The following is a 27,919-nucleotide window of genomic DNA, read 5'->3' as shown; positions in this document are numbered from 1 at the left end:
AGTGGGATATTAAAGTAGCTGAAGTGCTGGAGAAGCTGCATTGAAAGCAAAACTACCCTAGGGAGAAATCTAGCTTGGTTAACTAAAGTGACCCAGAGAAAGTTGTTAAAAAAATAAATAAATAAATAAATTGACAATGCAGCTGTACATGATACGAAACTATGACAAAATATAAGATAAATATAAAAATATATTCATAAAAACATAAGAATAAATATGTAAATATTAAAAAACAAAACAAAAATGCCAGCAAAAAAATAATCAAATTGACAATGCAGCTGCATGTCATATGAAATCTTAAAAAAATATAAGTACAAATATAAACATAAAAAATATAAATATTTAAAAAAAAATATGAAAAAAGCCAGCATGCCAGCAAAAAAAGAAAAAAAATCAAATTGACAATGCAGCTGGATGTTATATGAAATCTTAACAAAATATAAGTACAAATATAAACAGAAAAAAATAAGTTTTTAAAAAAAATCTAAAAAAGCTAGCATGCCAGCAATCTTTTTTTTTTTTAAAAAAAGGAAACTTTATGAAGTTTATTTATTATTTTATTAGGTTTATTTTTATTTTATTTATTTATACCAAACCATTCATGGTAAAATACCAATACCTTCCAGTAACCGGAGTCCAGGTGGGGGTATTGCACCAATCAGGATTACTCAGTTGTCCAAGTAACATCTAAAATAACACTCAACAACTTCTCTGAACATTTTACATTTGTTAATAAATAGCAGTAATACATAGTTATGACAAATTGTGGTCAGAGGGTTTGATTATGGCAAAATTAATGGCAAAATTGGCAATTGCAAAATTAATAAATAATAATAATAAAATAAAATAAGTTAGTCCTTTCCTTTACTGGCCAACAGTTTATAGTTTTAGTAGTAAACCACACAAAAATGGCAGAAAGGTAAGTTACAACCAGGAAGAAAATGTGATTAAACTATCCTACTAAACTGATATGTAGGCGTCAGCTCCCTAACACTGACAGTTGTTAGAATATCAGATTGTAGATTTATAAACACACTGTACAGTCACTACATAATCCTACTTTTATCCTCCCTTCATTTAAGCTCATAATTAACATGTTGTTTTAACTCCCGATGATCCAGCAGCCACTTCCTGATACACCTGTTTGTCAGGTAGGAGGGTCAACCCGCAGTGTGCAGGCGCAACGGAGACACTGAGTCATGACAACACAGATAATGGACGGAATGTTTTTAGAGCTTTGACGCAACTTCGACATTTTTTTTATCATCATGCGAGTGAACCAGTTTTCACATGTTAAAATGCGTCGACATGGTCCGGGGAACATCGCTCTGAATGCGCTCTTGGTGCTGTGTTTGGTCGGCTGTTTCGGTGAGTACACGGAGCTCCGCTTACACGTCGCTGTGTCTCAACACTACTGCACAGCCAAACTCTGTACGTGTAGATTAATGTGTGTTGTAGTAGCTCTGCCACTGCTGGTAGCAACAGCCGGGCTATTATGGCATAATAATAAGGTTAACTTCGAGTTTCCTGTAACGTTTACAAACTTTTTATAGTGGTCCACGTTTCGTTTGAAGGCCTGCGTGAGAAGTGCTTTGCAAACACCATCAAACGCCATGATAAGACTTCCCATGTTTGATTAATAGGTTTTAAAGGCAGTTCCCCTGCTTCAGACAGGCAGCCTTATGCTTTAATCTTGCCTTTAACATGGACACACACCAAACACAGACCTCCAGTAAGAACATTATTGTGAAACTGTAGTGAACTCTACCCCAGGCACACTCTGTCTTACATGCCTGTCACTTACTGATTTAATTTAGTGAGTAGAAGTCAAAATAGTCCATTTAAATATTCATCTTAGATGTTATGCTTGCTGCCACTGTGGATTCAGGAGCAGGCCAGTGTAAGAAGCCAGGCTCGGAGGGAATCTGACAACTGGTATGCAGTGAGTTAAGAGCACTGTCCTTCTGCCAATTACATTACAAACATGGCTCTGAACTGCAGGCGCTTGTTTGCCTCACTCTGAAATCATCTGACTTGTTTTAGCAGGAATAGAAATGAAAGATGTGTGCAGCGATGGCTACTGTGTGTCTAAGAACACAGGCAACATGAAGGTTTAGTATCACTTTGGTTTGTGTTTACTTGACAAATACTTGCCCACAGTTTCTCCTGCCAGGGTCACATGAAGACAGCTAGGAAGCTATGGCAATGTGATGCTGTCTTTGTTCTGACTAGGTGTCAACGTGACCACTGATGAGCTGCCAGCTTTCCTATCCCGCCACTAATTACAAAATTGGCACTGTCATGTCTTCAAGTTCAAGAGTGGTTCCGCTTTCAAGGCTCCTCTGCTTGATTTTCAACTTTTATGAGGAGATAGCTTTGTTCGTGTTGTCGACTCGCTCACCCTGGGGTCTTTTGTAGATGAATCGGGCTGATCGTGTGATATCTTGTACACTTTGTAGTGTAAGATAAACTTTGTCCTTATCGCGGCTTTTGTGGTCTCGGATGGAAACAGTGGTGTCCTTCTGATATTTGGGCTGATAACTGAGCTTTTTGCTCTTGCTTTGTCCTCGGAGGAAAGGCGGTTTGAGGCCTTTGCTTTGAAATGGAGGACTGCTTCATTTTGACTGTGCATTAATGTCAGTAATGGGGTGTTGACATACAAATGTAGCCAGTTTTTTGCGGAATAGGTTCACGTTAAAGGTTCAGGTTAGGTTTATAGAGGAAGACGAGGCATCCATTTTGACACACATTTTACAAACAACACAGACAACAGGCAGTGATACGTTATGATAGTACCTTTGTTTTTTAGCCACGCTAGCTGTGTGTCTCTAGGGATGCCAGTATCAGCTGGTCTGCCACTTTGATCTAGATTGAAATATCTCAAAAACTATTGGTTGAATCGTTGTAAATTTGCTAAAGATATTAAAGGTCCCAAGATGATGAAGTCCAATGACTTTGATGATCTTCCAGCTTTTCCTCTAGCGCCACCAGCACGTCACACCCTTCACTTATTCAGGGAAATAGCTGGTTGGATTGGCCTAATAGTTGGTACAGATTTTTTGTGTCGTGGAAAAAAGTGGGATGAATGTACTGTATTAGGACTGCCCTTCACTAAGAATTCAAGTGTAGATTCTCAGTCATCCAGGTCATGGTAATCATAAGTGCTATATCGTAGGCAACTGGACTTGTTTGTGTTTCTTGAAGACGTTTTGCCTCTCACTCAAGAAGCTTCTTCAGTTCAAACAAAGAAGCTTTTTGGGTGAGAGGCAAAACGTCTTCAAGAAACGCAAGCAAGTCCAGTTGCCTATGATATAGCACTTATGATTGCCTTGACAATGAAATGTTCTAGTCAACCAATAGTGATCATTTCAGGCCATTAGTCGACTAGTCGCCCACATGGTTACGATATTAATTTGATTATTAAATTCTATATTTTGGGCAACACAATGGTTTGAGTTGAAGGTGTGAGAAAGAGTAGTATCAGCTACATTACAGAGAAATACAAAACCGTACTAATGAACCTTCATTAATATAGGCCTATATTTTATTTACAAGTGCACGTCACACACTGAGCGAGCCGCCTGTTAATGACGCTGTGGGCTAATGGGCATGTAGCTACTTCCATGTTTCAGATGATACGTCATGTTTGTAGTCGACCAATGAAGATGAGTTTACATATCACCTTGGGTTCGTCCTTCACCTTCTCAAAATGATCCCACACTTTTTTCCTGATTTCCTGCCCGACATGTTATTAACTAGCCTGTGGAATAACCGCAGGTACCAGCCCTGGAGATTAGGGGCTGTACACATGCTGTGTCTTTAACTGCTTTTTTTTGTAAATAAGCGACCAATGAAATCTTGCCGACTAATGACCTTTCTGGTCAAGTAACATTTGGTTGACTATTAGGGGGCAGCCCTAGAATTTATCTTTGTTAGTTTGTTGTTGTGATGTCAGCTGTCCTGACTTGAATGCCTTCTAAGAAAATTAACTCAACTCAACATTTATCAGTGAAAAACATTGTATTAATGACTCAATGTCACAAATTATTTTCAGGTTCTCTCTCAGTAGTAGCAGAAGAATTCAGCTCTTCAGTATCATTTGTTGCAGATACTGCTCTGGCAGGCCTCACTTGGCATTCTGAGTGAAGTGATAAAAATGAAAACATAGTTAGAGACACAGGGACATAGCTTTATCTGCATGTTGAAGGCCCCCTGACAGACAGATGTGCAGCAAGTCTGTCAGATACAACAAGAAAGGCTGGTGAGAAACTTTTACAAGATTGTGTCTCAGTTCAGCGTCTATCAGGAGGAATTTGCTGTGCTGACACTTTCTTGCCACCGCAGTGTAAGCGTTGATGCTATCAGGTTGTTTATTCACTATTTTGCTTACAGTAAGTGAGTAAAAGTCACTCACAGTGTGTCCTACTTTCTCTTTGTTTTTTTCCACCACTCCTTTTCTTCATTCTTCTGAAACGTGTAAATCTGCTCTTTTCACATTGTTTCCTGTTTCACCTCTGTGTCACTGTGTCGTCTTTTTTTTCTGCTCCTCCTTTCTGTCCTTTCACCTCCAGGCCCTTCCCTAGTCTCCTCCATCACAGTGAATACCCCACCAGAGCTCCATGCATCTAAAGGGGATATCGTCACATTGTCCTGCACTTTCACTTCGACCAGTAGGCCGACCAGTAAGATGAGTGTTGACTGGTCTTATAGGCCCCAGAGTGGAGGGCCGCCACTGACAGTGAGTATACATTTATTAAAATAACGTTGAACAAACTAATGAACATTTCTTTCTGTGGCTGCACTCGATTACAGAGCAGAGCTGATTAGCTGATTAATTTATTATGACAGTAATCGATTTATCGTCAGTCTTTTTCTTCTCTTTTTTAATTTTTTGGGGCTTTTTGCCTTTAATGGACAGGGCAGATTGAAATGGGGTGAGAGAGAGAGTGGGGGTTGACAGGCAGCAAAGAGTTGCAAGCTAGAGTCGAACCTGCGACTGCTGCAGCGAGGCATCGCCTCTGTACATGGGACGCCGGCACTATCCACTACGCTACTGACGCCCCGATTTATCGTCAGTCTTTAAGCAAAAATGACAAAATAATCACTGCCACCAGCCTGTGAAATGTGAGTATTTGCTGGTTTTGGTTGCCCATTATGACAGTGGACTGAATGTTTTTGGATGTTGGACTGTTGTCCAGACGAAAACAAGACATTTGAAGATAGTACATTGTGCCTTGGGAAACGGTGATTGACATTTTGTGCTATTTTCTGACCTTTTCCTCTTTTTTTTTGTTCTTTTTATCTCCGTCTTAACATACAAGACATGATCCAAAAAGTAAAACAAAATTCCCAGACATTATATATACGCATATATCCGCACAAATGCACACATAAGTAAAATTACATTAAAGAAAAGCAAAGGCCTCATATTTTGAGCAAAAATGACAAAAAAATCAATGCCACAAGCTTGTTAAGTGCGAGGATTTGCTGGTTTTAGTTGCGCACTATGACAGTGAGCTGAACATTTTTGGGATTTTGGACAGTAGGTCAGACAGACAAGACATTTGAAGACATTACTTTCCGCTTTGGGAAATGGTGATTGACATTTTGTGCTATTTTCTGACCTTTATCTTTATTATTTTTATAATTTTTTTGTCTTTGTCTGACACACAAGACATGATCCAAAGAGTATAACAAAAATCTACATATATCCTCACAGATGTACGTATGCATTTGTATACATAATTAAAATGACATTAAAGGAAAGTAAAAGTATGGGTAATGACTGAAAGACTGAGGAGGCAGATACAAGCGGCTGAAATGAGCTTCCTCGGAACGGTGGCTGGGCTCAGCCTTAGAGATAGGGTAAGGAGCTCGGACATCCGGAGGGAGCTCGGAGTAGAGCCGCTGCTCCTGCCTCCTGGGCGCCTACAGTTAGACGTGTTCTGGGCACGTCCCACTGGTAGGAGGTCCTGGAGTAGACCCAGAACACACTGGAGGGATTATGTATTTCATCTGGCGTGGGAACACCTTGGGGTCCCGCAGGAGGAGCTGGAAAGTGTGCCCCACGACCCGACTTCGGATAAGTGGTTGAAAATGGATGGACGGTAAAGCAAAGGCCACAAAACATGCTAAATATATGAATAATAAAATACATAGCAAAAGACTAATGATAATAATGGTGCACAGCTTACTTAAGACATTACTTCATGCTTTAAATATGTAACCTTTTCCTCTTACCCCTTAGGTTATATGCAGTAGGTAATACAAAACAAATCCACATAACTTGGAGCTCAAAGGACATTGCACTGCAGTGCGGTTATAAAGCCCCTCGCCCCTGTGCTGTAGACTGTTGCCATTGGATGTAGCATTCCACTTCTGGAGATATTCAGTATCTTCCGTGGACCGAACTACTCCTTGCCCTGAGTTCTTGCAAGCGTTACAGGCCAACATGGTTTTGCCTCTTTTTCCTAGTGTCCCAGTGCAATAGCATGTGATCTAAAGGGCTAAATACAATGGCAAAGAGCAAAGCGAACCTGGAGCACTTTGTGTTGACAGGCACAGGTGAAGTGAACGGCACTGCAAACTTGAAGTGAACCAAACTCAGACCACCTAAATTAATTCATGGCTCCTATGCTGATATTAATAGTTTAAACCTGTGACTGTAAACACATATTTTCCATCATTTTATTCACTAAATAATTAGTCAAGAATGAAGAAAATAATCTGCAGACTGTTTAAAAATAATTAAAAGCAATTGTTAATTAAAGTTCTTATTACTTTAAAATGTGTGCAGAACTTCAGTCTCCTCGAAGTTGTTTCCATTTAACCTCAAAGCAACCTACATACCATGTTCTTTGTATGGGTATGTGACTTCCATTGCTCACTCTGTACAAACACGACTTGTTTGAATATCTGGCTGCTTTATTTGCATTCTTGACCAGCTTGACTGCTCTTGATATCTGAACCTTCATGTAAACCTGCATCCTGAAGCAAACTCGGCTCAGTCTCAGTTTCAGTGCAGATACCGTGCGTACCGATAAGTTTGAATTATCAGCCTCACTGTTAAAGTAATGTACAGATTTTTAGCCGTTCACATTCCAGCCCAGCCTTTGTGTCTTCTGAAGGCTTCCCCAGGAAACCCCGGCTGGTCAGCTCCCATAATACGCCTTCCTCTGCTGTGGTCTCGTGGTCTTGTTCGAAATGTGTTCCGATGTTTCTATCTCCACTCATAACTGCACTCAGTCCTCCAACCTTGCACACTCCGGGTTCAGTTTCAGTGACCAATCCACTAAAAATCCACCACATAATTTAAGCAGTTCCATTTGTTCTTGAAGATAGCCATCAAGTGTGGTTCTATGTAATTGCATTTGGACCATTGGAATCCATAGTGTGGTAGCTGCAACCTTATATGCCATCATTTCCTATAGGAGCACTCAGAGTTAAGTGGAGGCTAATGTTTTGTGGCTCCGCTGATATGGAGTGCTGTTGGTTTAGTCATTAGGATGTAGTTGTCTGGGCTGAAAGTGTGTAGGGGGAGGAGAAGAACTACAACTCATTGACAGGGTGTGAGAATGAGTATGCACGTGTGTGTCAGTCAGCAGATAACGTGGTATTATGTCATGAAACTGCACAAGTATTAGTAAAAAGGTGTGCCAGGCGCTGGCTTAGGGAAAAGCTCCACCAGTGCCTGTATTTCCTTCGACCCAGCCCAGCTAGTTTGTTCTCTTTATCGCAGATAAATAACGTGTGGCAGTTTTCTGATGCGGCCCATAGATGGAACCAAGTCTGGGGGTTTTTAATTTCTATTTCTAAGCCTTCATTTACTTTCCATCCAATTTCATTAGCAGTTTTGGCTCCTTTATTGGCCTGTGTGTCCCCAGTCGTATATCACACTGGGAAAGACCATGAATAAGCATGTGAAAAGCTCCATCAGAAAATATAATTTTGCAGCCAAAGCTTTAGTGTCAATCTGAATTGCTGCAGTGCTTCAGTGACTTGCATAATTACCTCAGTCCTGATGAGAATTAATTTTGTAGATTGGAGTGGAGAGAGGCTGAATGTTCAGTCAAATATCTGTGAAAGCTGATGGTAATTGGAGAACTTGGCGATTGAATTCTGCTGAATAATGCTAAAAATGAATCTATTAAGATGATCTAAAACTTCACTTAGACACTGTTTTTAAATTTGTTAAGTCAGTGGAAGCTTTTGTCTCGATCATCATATAGATTTATATAAGAGTTGAAAACAATCCAACATCCTTGGCCGCGTCGTTTCATTTCTCAGGAGTTTCAAAGGATCATCGGGTCTAATGTTTGTATCCAGACTGAGCAGACTCTTACGTAGTCAGTGGCTTCAGGCTGCTCTGATGTAGGCTGCGCTCTGCCAAGTCCTCGAATGATCAGCCAGGCGCGGAATCAGTGTCCTCAGACAGACCCAGCTGATAGACACACTGCTGTAAAACCATAAAACTGTATCAGTGTCAGTGATTGTTCAGGTGACTCAGTGTTTGCTTTTTTGGGGGGCTCAGTTTATTGAAAAGCCATACACAGTTATCCATGTTTACACTCTTCCTGGTGTGTAAACCTGTAGGCAATAAAACTACTCCCTTCACAGTAGGCATACATTTTTTGCATGATCATGATTAAGGCTAGGGATAGACCGATATGGATTTTTTTAGGGCCGATGCCAATACCGATTTTTTTCCATCACCCTTAGCCGATGACCGATTATGGACTGCCGATTTTCTTGAGCCGATATTTGGGGCCGATACTGCTTTTGCTCCCTCAATTTACATAAAAAAAATGACACAATGATAACAAATATTACAGGTCTCAAGTTTAAAATAAGAAACATTTATTGAACAGTAAAAAATACTAAAACAAGATGGAAAGTTGAGGTGGAACAGGTAGAATATTATTATTATTATTATTATTATTATTATTATTATACATTCAAATAAAAAAAAAAAGAGTTCAGTGCTCTTAAATCTTCCAGTAATGTCTTTATAAAATAAACAAATATTTAAGCTGAAGCATAAATAAAACAACAACTACTGTACACAGTAGGATTCGCTGCATGTGCGCTGCAGGGTCTTCCGGCAACACAGAGCTGCCTGTGGATGCCTGTCTGTAAATCTTGCCAGGGAAAAATAAATCCGCGAACCCACGCACGTATCGGCCGATGCCGATACAAGTAAAAAACTCAAATATCGGCCCGATATATCGGCCGGCCGATGTATCGGTCTATCCTTAATTAAGGCTGCACTGTTACATGTTAAACTGCTCTATAAAACATTTTTACAGATACTGAACAAGACAGATTTGACAAATTTTAAATAAGATAGAAGTCTGAATATATTATGCCTCAGGGCCGGCGATAGCTGTAGCCAGAGGCATTACGTTTTCAGGTTGTCAGCCAGTCTGTCCTGATCTTGTAAATACGATATCTCAAGAACAACTTAAGGAAATGTCTTCAAATTTGGCACAAACGTCCCCTTGGACTCTATAGTGAACTGATAAGATTTTGATGCTCATAGGTCAAAGGTCAGCTCCATTGTGACATCACAATGTTCTGTATAAAACTTTTTTCTGGTCATTACTGAACGTCTTATCTCAGAAACAGAAGGGGAGACATTTGGTCAGATACTGAATTGATTACACTAATGTTGAAACTATACTGATTGTGTATCCTCCTTAGACCCTGTGTCCTCATGAGGACATCACATTTTGGGTTTACTTGACCTTATACTTCATTCTACCTATCTTAGACCTATAGTCCTCGTTCGTAGACTCTTTTTTGTGCCATCAAGTCCTTGAATGATCAGCCAGCATACACTAATCCATGTAAAAACAAGGTGGCAGCCATCTCTGCCAAGTCAGTCTGCAGCCGATCCTGACACATAAGGGGACAAGGTCCAAAACCTGATCACATTTTATGGTTGAAACTGGTTTATTTATGATAATCTTGATGTCTGAGGCAACCAAGCAAGTGGTGTTGCTGGAGTGATCTGTCCCCTGGGAAGGCAGGATGGAAGAGGCTCAAGAGAGAAAGAGAGCCAAATATGCATCTCTGGTGGCAGAGTGCCGAAGGCAGGGTTGTAAGGCCTGCTGTGAGCCTGTCGAAGTGGTTTGCAGAGGCTTGGCAGAGCGATCTCTACACCTGGTCCTGGGACTCTTAGGGATCTACGGACAGCATTGATGAAGAGCCATCATGAACATCTTGGAAGCTGCTGAAAAGGCTTCCTGTTGGTTTTGGATTAAGAGGGGTTTGATGAGTGGCCAAGTGAGCTACCTGGCCACAAGTTGGGGCCTGATCATCCCCAGGTGGGTCGCCTGGGTGAGCATGTCTGATATTAAGACCTGAAACACCTGATGACCCCAGGTTCATCACTGACAGTGTGTCTAGGTTGCACCGCGAGCTGCATCATATGACTTTGTAGTTTGATATGACAACAAATTTGACCAATTTAAGCAACAGTAACAGCTAAGACACTATTAAAGGGATAGTGCACCCAAAAATGAAAATTGAGCCATTATCTACTCACCCGTATGCCGAGGGAGGCTCAGGTGAAGTTTTAGAGTGAAGTTTTATCCAAGGGGAGAGGGGGTAGCAACACAACTCCACCTAATGGAGGCTGACGGCGCCCAAGATTCAAACGTCCAAAAACAAACGCGCACACGTGAGCGCGGTGCACAGAGAAACACTTAGAGCTACAGGCTACAATGAGGCTAAAAGCAGAGTTCAAATGACGTTTTTCCAAACAACTTTTTACGTCGGGGCTTCAGGACATTTGGATCACTACGGATGAGCAGTATGGAGATATTTTGTGGTTTCAATTATGTGTTTTTGAATGTTTGAATCTGGGGCGCCATCAGCCTACATTAGGAGTTTTGGTGCTATACCCTCTCCCCTTGGATCTCCGCAAGTGATGTGAGGACTCTAAAACTTCACCTGAGCCTCCCTCGGCATATGGGTAAGTAGATAATGGCTGAATTTTTATTTTTGGGTGCGCTATCCCTTTAATTAGGAAGTACTCGGTTGAAGACATTAGGACTTTATTATCGTCTCGTTTGAGGACATTGGTACTTAATTAGCATTGACAGTGTTTAGTTTTTTATACTTGTTGGGTCCTACTGATTCCAAATAACTAGGAGAAATTAAAAATGCATACCAAACAAAACTTCAGGTGTCAGGAGGATAGATCTTCTGTGCTGCTAGCAGAAAGATGTTTGTGAAGCATCAGTGTTTTCACAGGCGTATATGTAAACTTTAACAGAAACTTGACTGGTGCACGGAGGCATACAGCCGCAGGGCGGTTATACTTGTTTTTCTTCATATTTTAATGTACAGACATTTTCCATATACAGTATAGAACATACTGTAAATACATTCTTTCCTTGTCTCAGTATGCTCTGTTGACAGCCTTTGTACATCATGTATAGTTCTTATTATTGCTATGGGTGATACTTTTAGTTGTTAATGTGATTTGTGTACAGTATAGTACAGAAATGGAGTGCTCGATAGTGTTTTTTTTTTTTTTTCTGGCAAATTGGGATTTGGAAGCTTGTGAGGCCTATACTGTTTATTTATTTTGGATCTGTAGGAATTCTTGCCAAAATTGAACTGATTTATTGCCTGTATTTAATTGCATGAGACTTGGAAAGCTTGAATATAGGGCGAAGAAGAATTGATTAACTTGGCAGTTGTTTAAACACTGGGCATGGCATTGACAGAGATATTCCCTCGTCTGAGTGCCATCTAAATTTTTATGAGGAAACACTGAAAAACATGGAGTTCATAATGAAAGCATTTTAGAGGAACTGATTTTAAACCTGAGCAAAGAATAATGTTTTAAATTAGGGTCTTGGAGAGGCTCAGCTGCTCTGCTCACCTCAGTTCCAGATGTGGTACATCCTGTCAGTCTGTTACCTGTATTGATTTGATCTATATTACCTGAAAGCGTTGGTCCCCAATGTCTGAAACATGTCATTGCAAAACCTATTGATTGTGATGTTGGGGCATTGTGAATGATGTATGCTTTCTGTGTGCTGCCCATGGTTGTGGATTTAGACAAACATCCAGGACCCACATCACTTGTTGATATGAGGGTGGGAGAGTGAAAAAGCATTATTATACTATAAGCTGATGTTGTTTCTCTTCACTAGAGTGGCTTTGTGCCTTTTAGAACACTTAAGGCCCCGACCGTTTATTTTTCTGACCTTGAAATTTGCTTTGCCCATCTGTGTAGTGTTTTGGTCCACAGTGCGGAGTGCCCAGTGCACAAGCAGGAGGAGAGGTGCAAACTGGTGGGAGGTTCATTCAAATGAGGCAGCGCAAAGATACTAGTTGGTATTTTGGTAAAAAAGAAATGGATCTGAGAAGAGATGAGAAAAGATGTTTCAGACCCACATCTCTTTGTTGTGATGTCACTTAGCTTCAACTATTGTGATTTTGTCAACAAAAACAAAGTGAATACTTTGAGCAAATGCAGAGACATAAGGCACAAATTAAAATGTAAATAAACAATTACAATTCAAGCATTAGATGTGTTAAAAGAACAGAACCTTTAAGGTGGATAATGCAGGAACGTCTGTAAATGAGTCTGCATTTGTCTACAAATTAACTTGAGTGAGTCTGTTGTCCACAGTTGATTTATACTGTATCAAAAGCTTCTCCTTCAGTTCACCAAATCCCTGCAGCCATCTGAAGGCAGCGGGTAACATATGTTGACAAATCTGCAGCATGCAATTGGAGAAGCGCCGCACCAGAGTGCAGAGCCATTACAGACTGTCCACTGTGCAGATGACATTGCTGCTACAGAACAACCACACACACCTCTGCAAACATATCTGGTGGGTTATTGCTCAGTGTTCTACCCATTTATGGGAGAGACCTTGGGATTACTTGAGCTCATTAATTATAAGCCATACAGCCGACCCTTCATTCCTAAAATGTTTTATTGTTGGACTGCATAATGAAACAAATGCTGCTGTGTCACATTTTAAGATATATGATGTAACAATTTACAGTGTGAAATACAGAAGAATTATGTCTGACATAGCATTGTGTTGATGCAATCAGAAATGCTTCACCAAACAATTTTTACGGTTTCCCTCTATCATCATTGCATTATTTACCTCCTAAAAAAAACACGCCATCTTCCTCCAGCTGCAGATTTGTTGTGCTGTGTGTTCGCATCATGTCGCTCCATCCAGATAGGAACATTATTTCATGGAGATTCCTATTTTTCTTTTAATGAGCCGCATCATGTGTCACTGTGATTGGCACGGCTGTTTCAGAGCAATGAGACCAGTCATGTGACTGATTGACTGTAGTTATTAATCACCACACCCTCTGATCTATAGTCACCTTCACCCAGCCCTTTGTGCTGCTGCACCTACATGAACCAAAATAGCAGAGATGCCCACACAGTCTGTGCACCCATGATGCACCGCTTTGCATTTGTTTTTTTCACTTGTGTGTTTAAAATAGAGCGCTTTAGGTCTAATATGAAAGGAGCAGCATGAATTGGCTAAATGCAAAAACATCCATAGTGTTTTTCAGAGGAAATCAATAACTCCTTTTTGCTGTGCTTTGAGAGCACAGATGAAGGCCATGCAGCTCTGATCTTATCCTGCAAATAATCTAAAAGCCTCTTGAGGTCTTCATGTTCCTTATCTGACTCAACCAGCTCAGTGCAAGGCATAGTGGGGAGAGTAATGACCAGCCTCTTATGATGCATGAGTATTTCTTTATTCTAATGTAAAAGTTTCTTTTGTGCTCCTGTAACAAGTTTTGTCCTCTTTTACCAATCAAGTGGGTGAAGTTTGAAAACCACTAAAAGACGTATTTTACTGCTCTTTTCATAAAACTGGGCTGTCTATGCAAAGACAGAAATGCTTTTGCAATTGGTGCTTATGGCCAGAGAAAACAGAGAAAAGGGGCCTGCAACTACAGCCCTGTGTCATGGTACAGTTCAGTTTGTTGCACTTTTTGTTGTTTTCACTGTGAAAAGTTGTGGATGGTATGGAACCGTTCCGTATCATTCCCATGTTTGGTCCCCCCTCTGTTGGGGAACCTAGCACACAGATCTGGTACTAAAAGGTGGAGCTGTGAACACTGCAGTCTGATTAGTCAGTAGAGGACGGTCACTCTGCTCAGGGCTGAGTTGTGTCTGGTTTTGAGGCTCATGTAACCACTGTTCATACTGTGGAGAGTTTTACATATATTAGTAAATTGTAACTACAAAAAGGAAAGGATGTTTTGCTGCCTCTTGCAGCAGCTGTAGTCGGAGAAAAAATAATTTAATGCACTGGGCCGACTGCTGGCGACTTTTTAGGTAAAACGTAAATGCACTGTGTTGCACCTGACTAATAAACGCTCCTGCTGGTGGGTGATGTAATGTGAACTAGGCTGTTTTGACATAGGAAACAAAATGGTGGCCAGATGGTAACAAACAGTCTCAAATTACAGTTAAACAGTGCACCGAAATAAGCTTCTCAAAACATTTCAGGCGAGAAATAGGCAACACAATGACAGAATCTCGGTTTATATTTGATCACTTTCTAGTTTTACCATTTAGCTCAGTAGTTTTAGCTTCCATTATAAACAGTATGCCTGCTTCTTGTTAACACATTCTCATACTACAGCCAAAGAGTGCACTAAAATACATTTCTACTTATAGAATACATCCTGTGGATGTGCTGGGGTGCATCGTCAATGATGTATCCTGGGATCATCGGGTGTTTCGGGTCTTTTCAAACATCAGACACCGTCACCCAGGCGACCCAGCTGGGGGTGATCAGTCCCCAGCTTGCATTGATGACACTCTTGATGGCCCTCTTCTTCACCAGCCCCACTATCCCCAGCTTTGTGAAGACTCTGCAGAGTGACCGACCTGCAAAGCCCCAACATCCCACCTCACAGGCTCACAGCAGGTATTCCAGCCCTGCCTCTCGCACTGTTCCGTTAGCTCCTGGTACTTGGCACGTTTTCGCTCTTGGGCTTCATCCATGCGCTCTTCCCAGGGTACAGTGAGTTCTACCATGATCACTTGTTTGGTGGAGTCAGAAAAGATGACCATGTCTTGAGGTTTTTTTTTTTTTTTTTTTTTTGGAAACCACAGCTAATTGCCAAGATCAACTCTCAGTTGCCAGTCGGCTGCTGAGGCGAGGAGGTCAATTGCTGATCTTAGTTGTGGGATGTTTTTCTCTCCAGCCTGAACAAAGGTGATGATTGTCTTTGGGCGATGGTGTTAGCTGGTGGTAATGGCTGAGGCTACTGTCTCTGCTGCTGCTTGCAGCACTTGATTATGCTGCCAGTGGTAGTGGCCTTTCGCAAAGCCTTTGGGCAGCTACTAAAGATGAGCTCAAGGGATCCTCTTCCTGAGCACAGAGCACAAGATGGTGTTTCGCTCTGGTCTCAGACGTGGAGATTTGCCGGGCGAGGTAGGTCAACGTACACAGCCTGGATCAGAGATCTGACTCAGAAGTAGTTTGCCCTCAGGATGTGATCCCATGTGACCCTCTGCTGCTCCACGGACTCCCACTTCATACATGCTCCCTACATGGACAAGAAGGCGCAAGTCTAGTATAGTAATGGAAATAATATACAGTGTTCAGTTCTCAAAGCCTGGGTTGTTTCCACTTTCAATTATTTTTTTTTGCTTTTGTTTCTTCTTCTAAGTCTCATTGTTTTTTTTTCAGGTTTTGTTAAAAATAAGACGTATAGAAATAGAACAAAGGGTAAAACAATAATAGAGAAAAGATGAAAGCAAAGTAATTCAGAATCAACCTCTGTCTCTGTTCACCTCCACGAAATGACTTGTCAGTGTCCTGTCGATGTTTTTGTGTTTTTACCTTGAGATTTGTTCCATGTACGTCACCGCTTACTGGTGACTAACCAGTGCGCCATAAAACTGATTAAAACACAAACTCTTCACTCTGAGTTTACTCTATGAAAAACATACTGTAGTATTTCCACAAATTTCATTCCCCCTCTCCACCCACACGCACAACACACTCATACTCCAGATGTCATGTTGTGAAGAGCTCTGGGTCAGCCTGACGTGGGAGTAACGGCGAGATGGAGTTTGCTGTTGAAAACAGACTCGCGGTGAATGTTAAATTAAAAGGTAAATTCAGATTTGGAGACACCTATAGTTCAGTTTTTCTCTCTCAGCGAGAGCCTCACACACACACATGAATTTTCTTGGCCTTGTGCTTGATCAGATTTTTATTCATATTTCTTCGACTGAACAGGCAGCCCTCTTCACTCTGCCATCGACAATATTGCCAAAAGAAAATGTCCCACCGCCATCTGTCCCACCACCTGTTGCTCGAGACACTTTCCCTCAGGCAGGAAAATGATAACTTAGAGTTAGGAGTGATGATTCTTATAAATACTCTGAAGAAGAGAGCTGATCATTGAGTTGAGTTGAATTGAAGCATTGCTTTCCAGGTGAGTGTGCTGCTTGTGTCTGAGACAGTGGATAAGAAAGGCACAGTATGTCCCTGTGCATCAGCGTTTCTTTTTCTTTTTTATACCTTTTAATCTCACCTTTCCAGTTGTGTTAGTTTTTTCTTCTTCCTCCCAGCACCAACAGACCTAATTAGATATGATTTTACACCCCCTTTACACCCTTTCCCATGGCACACTCTGTTTGAACACATCCATATGATTCATGCAAATACTTTTTTTTTTTACCCCCTCTAGTTCTTCCACTTCTCCTCACGGGCGTTCCCTCCAAATGACGGTCAGTTTGCTGGCCGCATCCGGTGGGAGGGAATCCCGGCACGCGGGGAAGCTTCCATTTTGTTGGTCAACGCCACGTTGAAAGATAATGGAACCTACACATGCTCTGTCAGAAACCCCCCTGATGTCCACGGGTCTCCGACTTCACACACTGTGCTCACTGTCACACCAAAGGGTAAGATTGTGCACACACACACACGCAAAAACAACCAAGCAGGGCCCATTTCTTCACACAATATCAGAATTCTTTATCTGGATATTCAGCCTTGTGCATTTGGACTTCCTCCTCCTGTGTGCACACTTGAGTGCCCTTAGCTCAAAGGGCACTCAAATCTGGCCTCTTGTGACCTCATTTAGATGCATTTTGTGATAAATAATCAGATGTATCCTCTCATACTCGTGTAATTTTTAATCCTTGCCAGTGCTTGTCCTTATTTTACCTCAGGTGTCTGGATTTGGCTTTTCTTAAAATTAATTGTATACGGTGTATGTGCAGAGACGGGGCTGAGGAGAGGAAGTTTAGAAATTCCACTGCCAGCAACATATTTTTCAGATAGCAGCCGAATCCAAACATCTATTTAGTGTTTATGTAAACCTGTCATGATGTTCGCCGTGCTGGCTCATTCAGTTTGGCTTGTCTCTGCTGTGTTAGACAGTAGATGGATAGAGGCACAGATGTAGTGGAGGATAGTAGTGGAATTACAGACTGATCTAAATGTTTATGACCTGAATTTATAGTTGTCATCATACTAAGAGTGAAATGACAACATGGGTTCTCAAAGCAATCATTTGTTTTTGTACAAATTGAGATAAAAGATAAAGCGTGCTTATTAATGAGCCTTAGAAGGGCTGCACCTTTTCACGCAGCCAGGCTAGCCTCTGGTTTTAGTATATATGCTAAGCTAAGCTAACAGTCTGCTAGCTCCAGTCTCATATTTACTTTACAGACATAAATAAATTACCCTTGACAAGAGAGCAAAAAAGCACATTTCCCCTCATGTTGAAATTATTATTTTAAGGAGAAATAAAATAATATATATTATGTATATTTTCAGGACTGATGATAGTTTTGTCTTGTTTTATGGGTTCACATATTTTTCACTATTAAATTGGTAAGAAGTGGTTATTTACTGCCAGTGCTTAGTGACACATGCTGCATGAGCTGTAGTGTGTATGTTAAGTGTATGTCTGTGTAATTAATGCTTTTGTAAGTGTGCCATGATATCATGTGTAAGTGTGGTCATAAACAGCCTCTTAATGTGTTTCTAACGACCTCACTTCCTCCTCTCCAGCGCCCAGCGTTCGCTTCTCTGACGTTGCAGTCCTCCTTGCTTTCATCCTCCTCCCCTCCGCCATCATCACCCTCATTCTGATTGGACGGATGCTCTGTCCCAAGAAGCAGCGCAGCCAATCGAAGGCCTACAGATCGCCCATAGAGGTCATAGAGGGGTGAGTGGATTTATTCAGCCAATCCCTGCTGCGGATCTCCTGGGGGTAATGGTAGTCACTGCAGGCTTTGATGGTTATATATGTGCCTCTGAATCGTTAATTTGATGAAGGTTAAACAAGAAGATACATAAAGATAAAGGTCTGATTTCAGAAAGAAAGGTGCTGTGAATCTGTGAGGCGCCCAGCTTTAAAGTCTGTAATTAGCTGATCTGCAGGCTGTTTTCTGTGTGGCAGTGTTACTCCCTGTGGTTTGCAGTCACACAGGAGCTGGTATTTGCTCTTCTGACTGATGTAATACAGGAATATAAATGTTAAACAAACCAGTGCTACTCTGTAATAGATGTTGAACAGATTGCATAAATAACATGGACAGGATTATGTAACCAATTAGCAGCAACTCAAGTATTTTCTGTTTTTGATTATATTAAAAAAAACAAGGTCTGTTTATCATTATTTGTTCCGACCATTCTGGAGCTACATCATCTCTTTTTCTTTCTTTTTTTTTCTTATTTATTGAGTGAAAGTATTTATTGAAGTACTCTGCGTAACCTGCAGCACTGCCAGGATCTCTTTTTCACTTTCTTCCCATTGTTCTCTTCATTTGGAGTTCCCAAAACCACAACGAGATGACTCTGTTTCCTCTAAACTGCACTCAAGTACCAGGAAACTGAAGCAGGAAGAAGCAGGAAATGGAACAGATTTTCCAAAGAATAATCTTTCATCTTGGGAAACGCTTATTCGCCTTGTTGCTGACAGATAGATGAGAAGATTGATGCCACTCATGGTGTATACGTATGTATACAGTAAATATAAAACTGGAGCCAGCAACTGCTCAGTATAGAGACTGGTCAAGAAATAGTACAACCACAGAAACAGGCATTAAACTTTTGCCATGGTCATTTGACGAATACAGAAGGAAATGTCAGTGGGGCTGTAGCTTACACCTATTTTCTTTATTAAAGAAGAATATACAACCATACATCAATTCAAATTTCTGTCTTTTACAGAACTATGGCTAACTTTAGCATAATTACCTTGTTAACTCATCAAAAAACAGACTTAATTCAAACTCAGCAGGAAAAAACTCTGAAGCTGTCTTAGTTAGTCTTGATAGTCATACAGTTTGTCTGTTTCAACAATCACCAACTCTGGTTTGGTCGAAATAAACCCGTAATTCACAGAGTTAGATGTTGAAACATGCTGCAGTTGGCTCTCTGCCACTGAGCAGCAACTCCTTCTTCTGAGGCAGCTACAGTCATGTGACGTTATTTAATGTTTCAACAAACATCCACACAAAATGGCAACAAAAGAAACAGGGAAATAAGAGTTGCAGTAATATTTTAAAAGTAACAGATTGCTTATTAGAAAACGTAACGCCAAGACTCCACTGCCCGTTTGGTGGTTACTGCAAAACCTCACGACAGTGAGTGCACGACTTGCTACTAGTCAGTTTGTTTATATAGAAGTTTATAGTTTTTAATTTACCAACTACCAGAGTTTTCAATCTCAACCCGAGCCCGATGGGACCCGAAAAGTCAGACATGTCAGACCAAGTTCGGGCTGAAAATATGCGCTGATTGGCCTGGTCAGGTAGGGCTTGAGCTGTTCAAGGGGAGAAAAAAACTTTGATAAAAAAAATATATATATTCAAAAGTGCAGGCAAGGAGAGAAGGAGAGGGAACAGCCAGGCTCTGTGTCAGGGTCCCTGTACTTCCTCCCGGCCGGAGCAGAGAGCTCTTCTGACGGGGAAATACACAGCGGTGTGTCCCAGGGATTAGAGGCCAAATAGTCCTTTTTGGGAAGGTTCAGCTTGGTTAGGCTCGGGCTCGGTATTATATGTGATGATCTCAGACGAGCTGCATTCGGGCTTTGACTCACATGACTCACTTAATTGCGGGAAGTAATTTTTTCAGCCTGTTGAGCTTAAAACAGGGAAAGTACAAAACTTATGTCACAATATCCAAAATCATGATATTGATGTAATGTCATTATATTGCCTGGCCCTACATGAGAGAAATATCAGTCTTCTCATTTAACTCTCAGCAAGAAAGTTAATTAGCAAATTTCCCAAAATGTTAAACCATTCTTTTAATATGCAGAAGTGTTAAAAATCTGAGTGCAGTTTGATTTATATCTTTGTATTTCATCAGTAAGAATAATGAGCCTACATTTAGAGCATATATACAGTGCAGTGTTAAAATATAACAGGCAGGCTTTTTCATGTTGATTCTGAGTGTGATTATTTTCATTACTAACCACCTTTGCTGTCCATTTTGCCTTCATCATCAGAGAGGAGTACGGCATCCACCCACCAGGGGCCAAAGAAAAGGGGACTTCATGCTGTGACCTATATCTGATGGTACAGTACATAACGTTTCATTATATGACACTGTCCTCCAGCCCATAAATAACTTGTCTGCCAGATCCATTTCACGTTTAATTTTACATGGCCTGTATGTCTGACAACAGAAATTGAGGGTTTATAAAATATTGATCATCCAGTGTAGTTGTTTTGTGTCTGGGTCTGGATGACTGTGTGTGTGTGTGTTTCTGTATTAAGCTTCATCTGACCGTCTCCTTCTCTGCTCTGTCCAGGACTCGGAGGATGAAGATGAGTATTACAGCCTAAAAAAGAGGCCTCCTATGGATGAAGGCTACGCTGAGTCTCAGTTGTAGAGAACCCTGCTGGTGGGGAGCTGTAACTGCAACATGTAGGCCTGCTGGTGTCTTACATGTGGGAGGTACTGAATGGAAATGAATGCTGGATTCATGTCTTCTTTGCCACAGTCAGCCACTCACCCAGTCACGCTGGTGATGTTTACTTTTTGTGGTGACCGCTTTGGAATGATACTTTCCTTCTTAAGACAATCTGAATAATGCATCTCCAGCATTATATTTACACTATAGATTTAATTTACATTTTGCCTACAAGCTCCGAGGTTTGAGGTCTTTATTCCGAAATTTCAGAGCTTGTAGTCTTGATGAAATATTATTTGTTTATTTTGTCTGTACAGGGTCAGCTGGTGTCATTCTGTAAGCTACCAGCTGACCCTGTACGTGCGAACACAAACACACAGATGAGCACTATATGTATTTTTATATCTTGATGATTTATTTGTGTCACGTTCTTTTTGTGAAGGAGATAGATGCATTATTTTTTTCTAATTTATTGCCTGTGTCAGAGCGGCTGTATGAAATCTGTTGATGTTGAGCTGTAGTGGAACATTTCTGTTATATCCTTAATATTTGGACAGAAAATAAATGGTTTGATTTTGAATGTCAAGTGCGACCACCTAGTGCTATTTATACAGTATTTCCTATATTTTCAGTGTATGTACATTACTGTACCATGTCATTATTCAACCACAGCAGTAAATGTGTGTGTCAACTTACTGCTCAGTGTATTTTGGGGATATCTGAGTTTGGATGTGGTCTTTTATGGAGTCTTTGTTTTGGATGTACAGCTTTGCTTTGTTAAGTTTGTAGTGACATTTTTGCCTAAATAAATAGTTGCAGAGCAGATTCTTTTGGCTTTATGAGGGGATGAACATGACTTTTTTATGAAGGTGCTTCCAGTGAGTTGATAAAAGTAATTTGTTCATTTGTTCGCAAACAGAGACAATTTGTTGGTGAAGCTGATGGTGCACGGCCACCATTTTCTCCTCTGCTCTCTCTTTGTTTGGTCTTTTGCACTATTCATGAATGTTCTTGAATATTCCTTTAAAAACTCTAAGGACAGGCTGGAGTCTCAGAGCTTCACTCACAAATTGCAGCAGCATCTGTTTCATCCACCCCGTCGTGGGACTCGAGAGTCATAAAAAGACCTAATAAAAACCCACCAATGAAACGCACAGAGAACGATAAGTCCTCATTCTGTCTCATTTTTGCTTTTCTATTTCTCATTCAGCTCATTCATGCCCTCTAGGTTTTAATAATTCACACACTGCTATGGTGAAACAATTATCATTCCTGCTTCATCTGAACTACCATGGCAACAGCTTACTCATGTCAGGCAGGGAAAAAAAAAGATTTAAAAAATTGATTGAAAAAAAGAAAATATGCAGCTGACTGCCTGGACTCGATTTTCTGGACAAATGTTAGAGAGCGGGTCAGTCAGATTTCCTAGTTCGCAGGCTGAAGGGATATATCATCACTGCCAAATAGACTATCAGTCACATTTACAGATTTACCATTCCAATAGCTCTACTTAGCTTTTATTTTTCTAGGCACTCCATTAATCCAGATTTTTTGTGAAAAGTTTTTTTTTTTTTTTTATCAACCTGAATTCTCTCTTTGGGTGTAGCAGAAAGGAGGATCCAATCCTTCCCTCTAGATGAAGCGCTGTATTTGCCTTATTTATCCAAATTTATTTCAGCTGTCTGCTTTTATTACTGGGGGGAATCTTGGCATACAGGAAATGTTAACAGAGAAATATAAAACTCTTCTGAACAGCAGCATCCAGAGGATACCAGATCCCCCAGAGATGGCTGAACCTCAAACCAGCTCCACACCTATCATAGGAAGTGCACCGATAAGTGATGTCATCATGTGCATAATACCTAGGTAAGAAGCAGCATATTCAGACTGAATTACAAAACTTTAGCACCTCTATTCAGTCTTTGAGTTTAACTGATTTAAAAGGTGCATGTTTTCTCAGGAAACATGTTGGTGGATACCAGTATGGACCAATTTATTCCTTTACTAACTCATTATCATCCCAGGTCATGAAGTAGCAACACTTTCCCATGCCTCGCCTGTGATATTGACGCTGAATGCAACCTTGTGCACATTTCCTGAAAGTTTATGGTAATTGACATAAAGGAGCAGTACCATTGGAGATTGTAAGGGCAGTGTAGCATAGCTCAGGTCAGTGCCCTGACTCATTATTCCCTCTCTAATATCTATTTTATAGTGCTGTGAAAACATCAACAAATGTCTCCTTCTAACAGCTGGATTTATTCAGGTTTCTCGCCAAAATCTACATTTTACAAGATTACATTTAACACATCATGAGAACATGTAATTTGCCTTCACAGAATCTTCATTTTTACTGAATAGAGCTTGAATGCATCACGATGTAAATCAATGCAAGCTGTATGTTGCGGCCACCAGCTGCTTAGATGTAATGATAACTAGCTCTCCTGCTGATTTTCTACACGTTTTTTTTTTTTTTGTTTTCATTTTTTAATTTATTTCTTTTATGGTGGAACTGAATATAATAAAAGCGGTAATATAGCCCACATGTCGCTATGTATTTATTGGCCTCACAGTTCACCGCCATCCACAACGCTGCCTCCATTAAAAGGTACATTATGACAACCTCATAGCTATGCCATCTTAAAAGGATGCATGGTAAAATGAGGGCAGTGATGTTTACAACGTTTGAAATGGACTTATCTATTTTCACAAGTAAATGGAGTATAAATGAACCATTTAACAATTGTGTGTTAAGCATTGCTGTCTCCTGGATGAAACTCAATGGTTGCAGTTAGGTTTGGGCAACAAAACTACTCAGGTTTGGGGTTAAAATAAGTACGTAATGTCATGAATACATCACTTGAGTGATATGTAATCGATAGATGAAGTCTTTTAACGTGTTAAAACAGCATTGATGTTTGGTTTTTACACAGGACACAAACAGGCTGTCAGAAAGTTTGTTTGACTCACTCGCCCTACAAAAACTTTGTCTCTCTTTATACTACGTCAGTTGCTCTGAGTGTCAAATATTGCCACAGATGAGTTTACATCAGAATTAGTTGAAGGCTGGTGCATCCATAGAGACACCAAAGGGTGCCTTCTTCATTGGTATCATACACCAAGGGCTGTGACAAAGTGTCAGACCTTGGAATGAGAACAGGCTGACCTTAACACAGTGGTTCCCAACCTAGGACACCATGAGGGATCACAGGAGCCATCTATCTGAGGGGCCACAAGTTGATTAAAAATATTTCAGACTTTTAGTTTTTTTTTTTTTTTAGTTTTATATTCCATGAAATTCTCATGTACCACTTCAGGCCTCTAGAAATCCTTCAAATGGAGCAATTTCAGACTGAAAAAGCCTCTTTGATAGAACTGTTCTCAAATCAGGTGATTAGTGGGCAAAGGTGGACTGTGCTTAATTTTAAGGTCTTCGAGCTAAAATAGTTGGAAAAACTGTACAAAGTCCTACGATATAGCACTGCAAACTTAAAAACAAAGCAAAAGAAATCATCAGCTTGAGAATGTAAATATCAAAGGGCACAAGCCATCATCAAGTTAAGTCAACATGTATTACTTGGGTAGTTGATTTATCTTGCTGCACTGTACTGCAAGTTTTCCACCTTTACAATGTTACTACTGATTCTCCCTCTTCCCTTGTGGCATTATGTGCCGCAGCACTAAGAAGAGATACTGAGGCTGAGGCTGTAGAGAAGTCAGTTTACTTTCTCCTGAGTCAGTATTTTGTGTCTTAGTGAAAGAACACCTGTGTGACATTGTGTTACTGCAGCTGTGTCAGATGTAGGAGTCACATCCCAGCTCAGAAGTGGACACCTGGTCCACTTTTATTTCATTACTGCTGGTGGAGAAAACCTTTGATTTCCATCCTGTGGGTCATTGTCCTCTGCTGTCTCGGATCATACTGAGAGGAGAGAGAGAAAGGAGAGCAAATGAGTTGTTTATCGCTAAACTAAATGTTCAAAACTTTGAAGATACATGGACAAACTTAACAATTTTACTTGAGAGATTAAATATAAGGTACATTTTGTGCATCACGGATCATTGGGTGATATATTTAATCGCTGGTATGCATGTGCAATAAGTGACTCCCCACTCACTGACACAGTTTATCTGCTTCCTGGTGACTTGGTAAAACAGGAGATGTGAATTTTAGTGTCATTTTTCAAGTCTATTGTGAACAATGTAGACAGGACAGGAAGTGCTTGATTGCCCAATGGGTAAATTGTTTTCCGCAATTTATTCAACATTGGCATCGCACACAATACATAATGAACGAGAAGGTGAGGAGAAGATGCACTGATCCAGAAAATATGTTTTTCTTTTATACAGTATACTGTATATATACAGTATATGTACCTGAAACTAAAATCTAATGGGCTGAATCTACTGTATGTATCTACAGTAGGATATTAAATATACATTTTACACTAAGATGTGTAGGGAAAAAGTATAAAGGTACAAGAATATCTGACTGTAAAAAAAACCTAATTTTATTCTGTTCCTGGTTAGATGGCCAGTTGAGTGTTTTAATTTAAAAGAGCAGCATGTAGGTTTTAGAGACGTATAGTGTGAGGAATTTAGACTACAAGCTGCTGAAACCTCTCCCATGTGTCAAGTGTGAACTTCTTGTTATGATCACTTAAGTGTTCATTGTTAAGGAGGATTTAAGAGGAGCTGAATTATCCCCAGAGGTCCCTTCCGCTCCAAAACAAATGGACCCGGTGACTAAAACTGGTAAAAACACTGAATAAAGCAGCATCATGTTACAAATCAGTGTTTCTCTGAAGCTGTTTGGCTCATCACAGACTGGTCGCTAGCCTCACACCTGCTAATGTGTGCCTACCTTTTTTCTCTGATAACTTAAGATCCACATGTTAAGGAGGTTTTTATCATGAGCTGAATTATGCACAGAGGTCTCTTCTTCTCCAGAACAAAAGGACTCAGTTATTTAAACCTATAAAAACACTGAATAAAGCAGCTTGATGTAACAAAAAATAAATAAATAGAAAATGTCTTTCCAATGCTGCTCGGCGAGGAGGGGCTGCTAACTATGGTGGCTGACGCAAAAACTTAAAAATGCGAATGGCCCTGTCTAGGACCAGTGTTTTGTTTGTCCTTTCAGGATCACAAAGTTTTTTAATGTGGAGAAATTTTCTAAAAAAAACAAAAAGACTCTGTAGCAGGCACATTTCTGCTATTAAATCCTCTTAGTACTGACTTCATTGTGATGCTTGCTTTTGACATTTGGTCTTATCAAACTCCTGCTCATTGATTTTAAAACTGACATTTTTCCAGCTTCCACTAATTTCCCCCCCACTGGTATTAGTGTCTCACCGTAATAACACCCATTATGTATCACCTGTGACTCTGCAGGTAATACTAATGCTCAGTGCAAAAAGGTCACCTGTGGTAACAGTCATTAGACACCAAGACAGCTGCATTTTCTGAGCTTTAGACTTTCAAAACAGGTGCTTAGGGCTCTAATATCATCTAAGTATCCTGTGTTACATTTGCGTACGTCTTCTGCAGATGTTTCAGTTTGATCTTGGCGCTAATGAGGTAGTTTGCTAACTTCTGTGGGGAATATTTTATGTCAGATACAGGACAGCGTGATCTGAGTTGAAGACCTTTGATGCTCCTGCAATTATTTGCCCACCAAAAGAGTTTGAAAAGATTACATATTGCTTCTTGAAGATCACACATCAAGCTGTCGGTACGTCTATGGAGGAATAAATCACCTACAGAATAGTTTACATTACCAATGTTAAACAGCTGTTGTGTAGTTAAAGCTTGATGCTGAAGCAGTGTTCCACAAGTGTTAGGCACAGTTTGAGTTTTGGTATTTGTGGGAGAATCCTTGTAAAAATTCTGGTTAAGATCATAAGAATCCCATGAGTAATCTGAATAATAATGGTAAAATTGTATTCAGCTTTTAGCTTAATATTTCAAGATGATTTGCAGTTTGTAGATTGCATGTGAATCCCATTGTCTTTTACAGATACAGTGACCTTTCATGGTCCAAATGAGGAGCTTCATCACTGTCAGTCTGAAAGGACAGACTACATTGTTGATGAACAATGCAACAAACAGCAGAGTGTATTCAACCAGGTGCACCAGGCAAGATTTACATGTTAAAATAGGGTTATCTCATAAATGTGTAGGCACTTAGTTTAGCCTTAAACAAATGATGAAAAACTGTGTAATGTGAATGTCAGTCTTTTAATGGCAGGTGTGTATTATAGCACCATTCTCTAGGGTATGCATTTTTTCCCATAATGAGGCACAGTTGCCAGTGGCGCAATACTTGTTAAGCAACATTTACAGTGCTTTATTTAAAGGTTCAGTTTGTAGGCTTTAGGAGGATTCATTGGCAGAAATAGAATATAAAAAATAAGTATGTCTTGTTTAGAGTATAAGCACCTGAGAATAAGAATTGTTGTGTTTTTGTGAACCATAGATTGACCCGTTTATATCTACATAGGAAGCGGATCCTCATCCATGAGGTCTGCCATGTCGCACTGCCCTGTTTCTACAGTAGCCTGGAAAGGAGAAAGCAAAGACTGACTCTGGATAGGGCCATTAGCATTTCAACACAGTCACACTAGACAGTGACCTGTGGCGTTAGACAGTGACGAAAAAATCCATCCTGTGACGCCAGCATGATACCTGGCCAGTCGCCCTTGTACATTAACGGCACACAGCAGCATCAGGGAACAGGAACAAAAGTTATGGCAGGGAAACTCTGTGTCGGGCAGGTGGCAGGGGTGGTGGATGGGTCCAACAAACACCAACCCAGGAGAGATTGTAAAGCCAAACCTTTTTCTTTTTTCCCAAACCTAACTGCTTGCTTTTGTTCCCAAACCAATAAAAATTGACATTGTAATTAATTGCGGGTGGATTGTGGATGGATTTGTCAGTGATATTCGTATTTAATAACCTTTATTTATATAGCAGTAAATAAATGTGACCACATTCGAAAGTAGCCTATAATCTTTTA

General features: G+C 40.4%; 1 protein-coding gene across 1 annotated transcript; it reads left to right on the top strand.

Annotated features, from left to right (window-relative positions):
* The first annotated feature begins 1,145 nt into the window (after positions 1-1,145).
* On the top strand, positions 1,146-22,055 carry mpzl3 (myelin protein zero-like 3). The gene is made up of 6 exons (XM_033630572.2): positions 1,146-1,368; positions 4,572-4,738; positions 16,717-16,930; positions 18,048-18,204; positions 20,494-20,563; positions 20,800-22,055. Exons 1-6 carry the CDS (start codon positions 1,269-1,271, stop codon positions 20,878-20,880), a joined length of 789 nt encoding a protein of 262 aa, XP_033486463.1. The 5' UTR covers positions 1,146-1,268; the 3' UTR covers positions 20,881-22,055.
* Positions 22,056-27,919: the final 5,864 nt, after the last annotated feature.

This window comes from Epinephelus lanceolatus, chromosome 4 (assembly GCF_041903045.1).
Source record: "Epinephelus lanceolatus isolate andai-2023 chromosome 4, ASM4190304v1, whole genome shotgun sequence".
NCBI classification, from domain to species: Eukaryota; Metazoa; Chordata; class Actinopteri; order Perciformes; family Serranidae; genus Epinephelus; species Epinephelus lanceolatus.
This window is presented reverse-complemented; position numbering and strand designations above follow the sequence as displayed.